The following is a 10,180-nucleotide window of genomic DNA, read 5'->3' as shown; positions in this document are numbered from 1 at the left end:
CCTCCCCCTCGGTTCTGGGACCCTCCTGGAAGCGGTCTGGGCTGGAGGGGGGAGCGCGTCGCCTGCCAGGCGGCACCTGCCTGGCCCAGCGTGGGCGCTGGCGGCAGTGACCTCGACGCCTGCCGCTCTCCCCTCAGGTCGAGGCCGCGCCAGGAGGATGTACCCGAGCTTGGCGCTGGCCGCCAGCCCCGGCCAGGCCACCTACGACTCGGGCGCCTTCCTGCATGCCCCGGGCGTCAGCTCCCCAATGTTCGTGCCGCCGGCGCGCGTCGCTCCGGTGCTGCCCTACCTGCCGAGCTGTGAGCCGGGTCCGCATTCCCCCGCGCACCCGGGCTGGGCGCAGGCAGCCGTCGCCGACACAGCCTTTGGCCCCGGTAGCCCACACCCCCCGGCCTCGCAGCCTGGGACCACCGCCTTCCCTTTCGCTCACAGCCCCCCGGGGCCTGGCGGCGGGGGCAGTGCGGAGGGCCGGGATGGCGGCGCCTACTCTGGCGCGCTGCTGGCCCGTGAGCAGTACACGGCACCACTCGGGCGGCCAGTGCGCAGCCCGTACCCTGCCGGCTACCCAGCCTTCGTGAGCGCCGACGTGGCACAGTCCTGGACCGCTGGGCCCTTTGATGGCAGCGTCCTGCATGGCCGCAGGGCCACTTTTGGTGAGTACAGCCACGGCGGGGTGGTGGCCTGATCCAGCGCAAACCCGCACCCTGCGAAGGGCTCCCCTCCCCGGCCCACGGTGGGTGCTTTCCCGCCGGTCAGTCGCAGTTGCCAGGTCAGCACTGCCAAAACAGCAGAGGGGGTCCACCACTGCCCACTGCCCCCCCGGGAGACACCCACCTCCAGACTCCTCTTGACGGCATCAGCAAGAGTGCACAGATGTCTGCCTTTCCTTCCTGCGAGCCCTTATGGCATTCTGGAGTTGGCCAGCATGGGGCCTGAGAAGCCTTAAACGTTTGTTTTGAAAGTTTGGAAATGACTTTGATGAACTCCAAAACGCAGGCTTATTTAAGTTGCTACATTCATCTGTTTTAGAAAGTTCATGTTTTTTAATTCAAGACCTGGTTTCAATTGCTACTGGAGTTAACTTTGGACGACCAGGGTCCAGGCCTGCCAACGGGAATCCACCCGTGGTACCAGTGGGTCCCTGGCCCAGGCCCTGCCTCTGTGTTTACTGGCGCAGGGCCCCTCTGGGCCACCCCATGGGGACCCTGGAGGCCTGAGCCCCACTCCCAGCCACCTTTTGGCCTCACTGGTCCCTCAGCGCAGAAGCGGGCCGGCCGCAGCTGCCATCCCTTGGCCCCACTGCCCGGACAGACACATGCCAGGCGCCCACCCACAACCACACGATGACTGATCCCACTCGTCCCGACAGGCGCCTTGACCTCCTTCCCACCGGCACGTGGCCCAGCCTGGGGGGACCAGGAAGACCCTCGGCCCAGGTGCCCAAGTGGGTGGCAACGCTCACAAGTCCTGCCTTCCCAATGAGGACAGTGGCTTCGACCACAACAAAGCTGACAGTTTGGTCTCATAGCCAGCTGTTAGTGGGTCCTCTGAGATGGCGCTCTTGCTAAATAATGCCCCTTCCTCTGCCTCCCCCTGCAGTGTAGATACCGTAGCCTCCCAGCAGGTCAGGCGCTAGCCCCTGGTCAGAGAGTATAGGCCCAGGCACCCTTGGGTTCTATATATTAACACCCCCCATCAAAGCAACCCTAATGGATTTCATCTTAAGTAAAAATAAATAAATAAGAGTAAGTAAAACTTTTAAAAAATAACTTTAAGGTTCAAGAAGGACCCTTCGATGGCAGCATGTGGGGCAGCAGCCCTAGGCCCTGGGGCGTTGGAACTCAGGCCCACTGACTACTGTCCCCACAGTGTCCGAATTCTTGGAGGAGTTCCCGGGCGAAGGCCGTGAGTGCGTCAACTGTGGGGCCCTGTCCACGCCACTGTGGCGCCGAGACGGCACCGGCCACTACCTGTGCAATGCCTGTGGCCTCTACCACAAAGTGAATGGCGTCAACCGGCCGCTAGTGAGGCCCCAGAAGCGCCTGGTGAGTGCCGGGGCAGAGGGCAGTCCTGGGGGCTGGCCTTGATCTTGCGACCAACCTGCTTGGGCTATGCCAGAGCCCCTGGGGCTGGAGATGGGGCAGGAACAAGGATGGCCTGGACACCCCATCCGTGGGGCCAGGCTGGCTCAGTATCTCTGGGACCTGACTGCAGGGGGACGTGGTGGGCAGGGGTTCCCAGCAGCTCCGCAGCCTCCCTTGCCCTGGGAGTGCTCTGGGGACCCATGGTGCAGTATGAATGCCCGGTGCTCCGTGGGGTGCAGTCTCAGGGTCTACCGGGAAGGGCCACCTCTGCCCCAGGACTCCTGCTGCCCTGCAGCTTGGTGGCCATAGGCTGTGGCCTGCTCGGGCCTTAGAGGCCTCAAAGTGACCCTGCCAGGATGGGGCTGGAGGGGAAGGCGGCAGCTGTGTGGATGCTCTGTTAGGACAGAGAAACCCTACAGCAGGGTCTCCAGGGCACTTCCTGTGCCCACTTGAGGACCACCGGGAAACAGGGTGTGCCCGCTCCCTGCCTCCTGGGGCAGAACTTGTTTTCACTTTTGGTTCTTCCTGGAGCAAGGCTGGCGGTGCACTCAGGAGCCCCGACTTTTGCCCCAGGCAGGGCACAGTCCCCAGGAGCTGGTGGGTTTAAAGTTGCTCTGCTGTCTGCCATTCCCCATGGGACCCTTCTCCTTCAAGTAACTTTACAAATGAGGATCTGGGGTATCCAAGTTATCTGAATGAGCATCTGGGGCATCTGAGTTATCAGAATAAGGATCTAGAGTATCCAAGTTATCTGAGTGAGGATCTGGGGTGTCTGTCTGAGTTATCTAAACAAGAATCTGGGTTGTCCAAGTTATCTGAACAAGGATCTGCGGTGTCTGAGTTATATGAGTGAGGATCTAGGGTGTCTCCGTTTTCTGAATGAGGAGTTGGGGTGTCCAAGTTATCTGAATGAGGATCTAGGGTATCCGAGTTACCTGAGCAATGATCTGGGGTGTTCCAGTTATCTGAGTGAGGATCTGGGGTGTCTCTGTTTTCTGAGTGAAGATCTGGGGTGTCCAAGTTATCTGAATGAGGATCAAGGATCTGGGGTGTCTGAGTTATCTGAACAAAGATATGGGGTGTCTTAGTTTTCTGAGTGAAGATCTGGGGTGTTCAAGTTATCTGAATGAGGATCTGAGGTATCTCAGTTTTCTGAGTGAGGACCTGGGGTGTCCGAGTTACCTGAGTGAGGATCTGGGGTGTCCGAGTGATCTGAGCGAGGATCTGGGGTGTCCGAGTTATCTGAGTGAGGATTCGGAGTGCCTGAGTTGTCTGAGTGAGTAGCTGGGGTGCCTGAGTTATCTGAATGAGGATCTGGGGTGTCTCAATTTTCTGAGTGAGGATCTGGGGTGTCTGCGTTATCTGAGTGAGGATTTGAGTTATCTGAGTGAGGATCTTGAGTATCTTAGTTATCTGAGGGACGATCTGGGATATCTGAGTTCTCTGAATGAGGATCTGGGTGTTTGAGTTATCTGAAGCTGAGGACGTGCCTTTCTGGGCCGAGGTCTAGCTGGTGCACCCTGGCACCAGTCCCCTTTCACGGTGGACCAAACCCCATACTGGACCCACCACCAGCTCAGCATTTGGTCCCAGTTGAGATAGCGGGGCATCCTGTCACCCTCCTGGGAGTGGCTGTCTGGAGGACTTGACCCGGCCATGTGCCAGCGCAACCTCTTGGACACTGGGTTATAGGCCTTTGGTGGAAGCCTGAGGCCCTGGCCTGTGGGGATCCCAGACCCTGCCAAGGGAGGCCTGGATGGGGCAGGTGGGCAGGTTGTGGGCAGCCTTCACTTTCCTCTCTCTGAGCTTTGGGCCTGAGCTCTGCCTCTTCAGGCCAAGAGGCAGCCACATCCATACTGTGCGGCAAAGTTGCCACCATTCACCTGGTGCCAGGTGCTGGGACAGGCTCTGCCAGCTGTGGGGACGGGCTGGGGCAGGTGCCTGGCCTGGTGTGGGGGACACAGATCAGCTTTGGGGATGTTTCCTGGGGGAGGTCCCTGTTTACCTGCCCATCTTCCCAAAACCTCAGGTCTCGGCAGCTGTGGATGGTCGGTCCCCCTGTGTCCAGACCCACCCAGACCTGAGCATGGAACATGTTCACAAAGTATTTGCCAGGTAGGGAGGCATCAGGCAGCCTCCACAGGCCCTTCTCCTCACCTCCCCCAAGAAGGACTCTGGGATTTACCCTGACTTGCTCTTGGGTTCCTACCCATTGCCTGGTGGTCAGTTCCACAGGTTCAGGCTCTGTGTGGACTTCCTGAGACTTTCAGCACCCTGAGACCAGAGCTGGGCCATGTGGCTCCCAGCCATAGGGGGTGGGCCAGTCACCCCCAGCTGTGCCCCATGGGCCCTTCAGTGTGTCCAGAAAAACCCCAGGAGGGGCCTCCCCATGAAGACCTTGTCCTAACCCTTGTTTAAGTGATTGCAATCATTTTAGAAATGTGTCCCCAAACTATAGGAAAGTGACCCAAAAAGTGGCTACCCTATCATCCCCCTCCAGGAGCCCCAGAACTTTCTGGCCTGTACTGCACACCCGTATGCAGCTCTGGTGCTGACCTGAGGGGCTGTCATGGGAGACAGGCAAGGTATCCCCCACCCACCCTCCCCCATCACCCACAGTCCCCTCTTCTACCCTTAAGCTCCCTCCCATGGTCTGGCTGCCATGTGTAGGTGGGTCCCCAGCAGCCCACCTCCCTCATCATCCAAACTTGGGCTAAAGCCTGGGAGGGCAGCCAAGGTCAGAGTGGACAGCGGCCGCTGGTCCAAGGCCGGCCCTGGCGCCAGCTCCAGGAAGCAGCCAGTGTTGTATGGGGCTCGGTGTCCTTGCCACTGAGCAAACCTGGCCCCTGCCTGGACCTAGGCAACAACACTCTCTCAGTCTCAAGTGTTCCTGCAGAGCTCCTCCCCAACACACGTCTTCGAGTCACTGTGTCCTCAGCTAGCACAGAACACAGACACCTCATCAAGTTAAGTGTCTGCTGTGTCCTCTCCCCAAGAGGGGGCTGTTGAGATTGGAGGCACACCCACCTCTCATGGGTCCCCAAGGCTTAGACTCCACGGACACGGCAGCCGTGCTTGGGAACCGAGGGCTCCCATCTCCAAGGACCAGCAGCTTTTGATTTTCAGAGTGTACCTCGGGGCACTTCAGGCCTCCAGGCTAGGCCCGACCTCTTCCCTCTCCTGTGCACCCTGAGTTTCCACTGTGCCGTGGCTGCTCTGGCCTACCAGCCTGATTTATTTTGGGGTCTTGGTTGCACGCAGCATCTGGTGCTCCAGCACCTCTGATGCGCCCATGCCAGCTTTGAAGCTCAGAACTGATGAAAATGAAACATGAGATGCGGCCAGAAGAGGGGCCCAGTGAGGCTGAGGGTGGCCGGGCCAATGGCTGCCTGGACAATGAAAGGGATCGCGGAGGCTCCTGCACCCTCGGGGCTGGTGGCACGGGGGACGCTGGCACAGGGTGAGGACTGTGTGGGAGGGTGTCCCCGAAGTGTCCAGCCTGGTGGGCAATTCTGTCCACCCAGGTCCCCCTTCCCTTAGCACCCCTGAGCCTCAGTTTCCCCTTGTGTGACAGCAGTCTGGTGATAGTCTAGGAAAAGGCCAATCGGATGCACTTTGAATGTGATTTTGAGGTCAATTCTTTTTTTTTTTCCATTCAGAAGTAAAACGTACTCACTGTAGAAAAAGTCAGACATGGCTTCCAAACTCCCGTGCCCCTTGAAGAGCATGGGGTGGCGGGCTCTTCGCTTCTGGGGCCTCTCTCCTAACACGCGTGTTCTGCGTGTCAGCCACTCGTTGCTGTCTCCCTCCACGGTCCATGTCTCAGGGTCTCCCAGTCACGGGCACAGAGCCTGGCCTCTCCTGCCATGCAGGCAACTGTGGTGGATGTGTAAGTTATGCAAATGTGGGAGTGTGTGCGGGTGCAGGCATGCGTGTGCACGCTTGTATGTGTGCATATGTGTATGTGTGTATGTACATGTTTGTGTGTGCATACACGTGTGCGTGCACATGTGTGTGTGTGTGCACCTGAGACTGAGTACCAAGGGACGGTGGCTGGTCCAAGACCTGAGGGTCCTGCTGGCTCCGGAAGGGAGACAGCCTCGGGCCATGGCTGCTTCTTGGTCTGAAGGGGCAGCAGGAGGCAGGGCTGCTGTGGGGCCCCAGAGGGGTCGGCAGATAAAATCCAGGACACCCAGTTGAATGTGAGTTTCAGATAAACACACACATGTAATATTTGAGTATTTATGTCCCAAGCACGGCAGGAGACACAGCTGGGCCAAGTGTTCGCTGCTTATCTGCAATTCCCTTCCAGTGAGGCGTCCTGGGCTTTGTCGTCTGGCAGCCCTTGGGGAGGTGCCAAGGCCACTCCCCCTTCCAGAAAGGCTAACAAATGGATGGGCTGGGGTGGAGACTGACTGGTCACTTTGCTCAGAGAGAGTGCTAGCAGGTAGGGAAGCCGAGGCAGGTCCCAAGTTCAGGACAGATTCTTTTTGCTGCCCAGCTGCTCCCAGGCCTGGGCTGGAGACTATGGGGACGTGGCTTTGTGTGGGGACCTCATCCTGTGGGCGCTGTCCCTATCCTGAGGCCCTGATGATGCACTTGGGCCCTCACTACCCCTGGAAGGACCAGTTAGAGCTACTGCACTGGGACCTGGACCTGGTGGGGCTGTGCAGCTCCCCAAGAGGTTGGGCATCCAAGGGCCAGGCTGGGGTGGAGACAGCAGTACCCTCTGAGGTCAAGGTATGGACACAGGTGGCAGAGGTGGGGCTGCCACCGGCAGGGCCATTCTTGAAGTTCAGGAAAGGGCTCCCTTCCAGACATCATCACATGAATCGAGCAGGAGGGAGACAGATGGGCTGGGCTGGACCACTCAGGGGATTCCAGGTTAGGGGTGACCTCAGGCTGGGGGAGGCCCTGGCAGGCTCCATAAGGACCCCCAGGCAGCCGCATGGGCCCTCCTAGGTCCTCTTGGGTCCAGACACCTAAGCTCTAGGCTGGATCCACCAACTGGGTCCCGAAAGTCCCTGAGTGCAGGGAGGTTTGGGGTCTCTGGTGAGATTTGGGCCTGCAGGATGGGCATCGATCTCTACTGGGCACTGTAGGAAGGGGGCAGGTGAAACCAGGGTGCCTGGAAGGTTCCAGATGGGTCCAGTGTCACTCCAGTGCCAGGCAGTGTACAGCAAGGGCGAGATGCCATCAGCCGCCATCCAGCTAGGAAGCCATGGAGAGCTTGAGGTCCCCAGGCCTGAGAGGTCAGTGCCTCAGGGGGACCACAGGCTCTGGACACTCGCTGTGGCCTGACTACAGGCCTGTGGCCTCAGGGTGCAGCTTCACCCAGGACCTGGGTCATGGCCCTAGGTGGGAGTGGGGGTGCAGGGGGGTCTGAGAGACAGCAGGAAACTGCAGCTGTTTCCATGTCTTCTGATCCCACGGCCAGACCATGACAGGTCTGTTATATCCCCATTTGCTGATGGGGAGATGGAGGCCCAGGAAAGTGATATGACCTCTCAGGGCTCCTGAACTGGTGAGTCAAAACTCAAGGAACCATGGCCTTCACATTCTGCAAAGCCAGCATGTCCCCAAACCCCTTCTCACTGGGTCCCTCATGATCCTTGACCTGGTTGCTGGTCCGTCCTGAGTCTGGCTCCCATTCCTCCTGCTCCAGTTGGTGTTTCTGCTCCAAGCTGCAGCCAGAGCCCTCGGGGCCGAGTCCCAGGTTCCGGGCCCCAGGCTCACCCATTCCCCTCCTCTGTAGTCCTCGTCCCGCCGCGCCGGCCTCTGCTGCACCAACTGCCACACGACCAACACCACGCTTTGGCGGCGGAACACAGAGGGGGAGCCCGTGTGCAATGCCTGTGGCCTCTACATGAAGCTGCACGGGGTGAGTGTGGTCCCAGGTGGCGGGCAGAGCTGATACCTGTCCAGCATCATGTGACTGCTATCTCGTCCCAGACTTGGGCAGGGGAGGACCCGGCGGGATGATGTCCACCCCTGGGCAGAACTTGCTACATGCATGTTACATAAATGTCCCCATGGGCCACATGCCACCCTAGCAGCTGTGCTATTCCTGTCACACCCACTGTGCAGATTGACCCACTGAGCCCCTGGGATCCCCAAGGCTCACCACAGTCATTCAGCTCGAGGACACTGGACATCTGTGCCTGCTCTCTGACCCCTGCTCTGATGCTCCTTGGGAGTCGGGATAGGGGTTCAGCCGCAGCCCCCAGGATCCCCCACCCTGCCTAGGAGGAGGAACCCTAGCCCAGGGGCTGTAGGACATGGGCAGCTCCGGGAGGGACTGACTCTGGGGACTGGACCTAGGGTGCCGTGCAAGGGGCTGGGCTGGACAGGGCCAGGGACCAGCCTCCATTCCCCCCGCCAGGTGCCACGGCCTCTAGCCATGAAGAAGGAGAGTATCCAAACACGGAAGCGGAAGCCCAAGTGTGCCACCAAGGCCAAGGGCCCCTCAGGTGTGCAGCCCGGTGTTCAGGGGCCAGCCCCACGTGTGCATGCATGCATGTGCGAGCGTGTGTGCACATATGTGTGTGCATGTGTGTGCAGGGCTGCCAAGGAGTGTCCAGGCCTCCACCTGGGGTCGGGCATTACACTCCCAGTTGCAGATACCCCCAGCTCTGCCCTGTGTGACTTTGGGAGGGCTGGGGTTAAGAACTGGTCAGCGACTGGATGGAAGGGGGGGTCAAGGAAGTCACACCCACACGCTGTGGCCGTAGACGCCTCCCACCTCTCTGGGCCAGGACAGAACAACTGGCCATGTGGCAGGAGGGGTGGGCACAGACCTAGCACCTTCTGTAAATGCCCACTTTCCCTCTAGGACCCACAGCGAGCTCTGCAGCCACCTCGTGCACCCTCCCCAGTGCCGAGGGCTCGGTGGCTGCTTCAAAACCTGAGCCTGGCCTGGCCTCCCCAATGTGCTCCAGACCCAGTGTGGCCGCCCAGGTAAGGGGGTGGGGCAGGTGCCCAGAGCTGGGACCCTGAGGAGCCCCAACTACTCTTCCATGTCTGGCTTCCCTCAGAGCCCCCACACCTCTTCCCCAGTTGGGCCAGGAACATGCTCAGACTCCTGCCACCAGGGTGTCGGCCCATCCCCCAGAGCCAACTCAGTGCAGGGTGCCGGGGACAGCCTTGACCATGCCGAGGATTACCCTCACGTAGGACCCCACCCCCTGGTGCATCAAGGGGTTCCTTAGGGCAGAGTGCCGTCATGGGGGTTCCACACCCCTAGTGCCACGGCCACCCTGCACCCTCACGGCCTCTGTCCCCACAGCCCCTTGGCCAGGCTGACGACTCCCTCGCCCCCAGCCACCTGGAGTTCAAGTTTGAGCCTGAGGACTTCGCCTTCCCCTCCACAACCCTGGGCCCTCAGGCCGGCCTGGGGGGGCGCCTGCACCAGGAGGCCTGGTGTGCACTGGCCTTGGCCTAGGTACTGGGCAGACGGCATTGGGAGCCGCCTGGAACAGAGCCCCTGTGGACCCACCCGCACCGGCCAGGACCCATGGAGAGCAACAGGCCACCAGCCGGAGCAGAGCCGAGTCTCCCCCGAGGAAGGCCTTCTGTGCAGACACAGGTGGGCCCAGAGCTGGAAGACTGGTGGGGAAGGGCTCAAGCCCCCAGGATTCAGCAGAGCACTCGCCAGGTACCGCAGGGCTCCAGGTCACACTGGCCACTCTGCAGTGGAGGCCGACTCAGGGTGCCCACCACCAGCTTGAATTCTCTTGTGGACACTGACCGCCAGCATGTTTACAGGTTGGGAAGAACCCAGCCTCCCGTTGCAAAACCAAGTGAAACGCCTGCAGCCAAGCAACCGACAGGAAGGAGGCGACAGCTGACATGAACCCAGGCCCCGGGTCTACCCATTTCCTACAGCTTATGGAGCCGTGTGCAGAAAGCCTTTCTTCCTGCAATCGCAGGACTGCCAAGGATGGGAGTACAGGTCGCACACTGTGCCAGGACACCACCCCGGGGGGGGGGGGGCTGCTCCCACTGTGGTCACTGTGGACTTGTGTATTTATTTGGACGGTATTTCCAAGGGGCAGTAAAAGTGCCTTGTTCTGGCTGAATCTGTGTGTGGTGATTGT

At 60.0% G+C, this 10,180-nt stretch overlaps 1 protein-coding gene across 1 annotated transcript; it reads left to right on the top strand.

Moving 5' to 3' along the window:
- Positions 1–157: 157 nt before the first annotated feature.
- Positions 158–9,525, top strand: GATA5 (GATA binding protein 5). The gene is made up of 6 exons (XM_008057441.1): positions 158–653; positions 1,870–2,045; positions 7,840–7,965; positions 8,467–8,554; positions 8,917–9,041; positions 9,370–9,525. The coding sequence occupies exons 1-6, from the start codon at positions 158–160 to the stop codon at positions 9,523–9,525; spliced, it is 1,167 nt and encodes a 388-aa protein (XP_008055632.1).
- The last annotated feature ends 655 nt before the right edge of the window (positions 9,526–10,180 follow it).

The sequence above is a fragment of the Carlito syrichta genome, unplaced genomic scaffold, assembly GCF_000164805.1.
Source record: "Carlito syrichta isolate Samal-C Ts95f unplaced genomic scaffold, Tarsius_syrichta-2.0.1 Scaffold303013, whole genome shotgun sequence".
Classification (NCBI taxonomy): Eukaryota; Metazoa; Chordata; class Mammalia; order Primates; family Tarsiidae; genus Carlito; species Carlito syrichta.
This window is presented reverse-complemented; position numbering and strand designations above follow the sequence as displayed.

Excerpts from the sequence above, each read along its gene's own strand:
- GATA5 (XM_008057441.1), top strand. The coding sequence starts at position 158 with ATGTACCCGAGCTTGGCGCTGGCCGCCAGCCCCGGCCAGGCCACCTAC. Across the intron at positions 654-1,869 it reads TGGCCGCAGGGCCACTTTTG|TGTCCGAATTCTTGGAGGAG; the intron begins GTGAGTACAGCC and ends CTGTCCCCACAG. Across the intron at positions 2,046-7,839 it reads TGAGGCCCCAGAAGCGCCTG|TCCTCGTCCCGCCGCGCCGG; the intron begins GTGAGTGCCGGG and ends CCTCCTCTGTAG.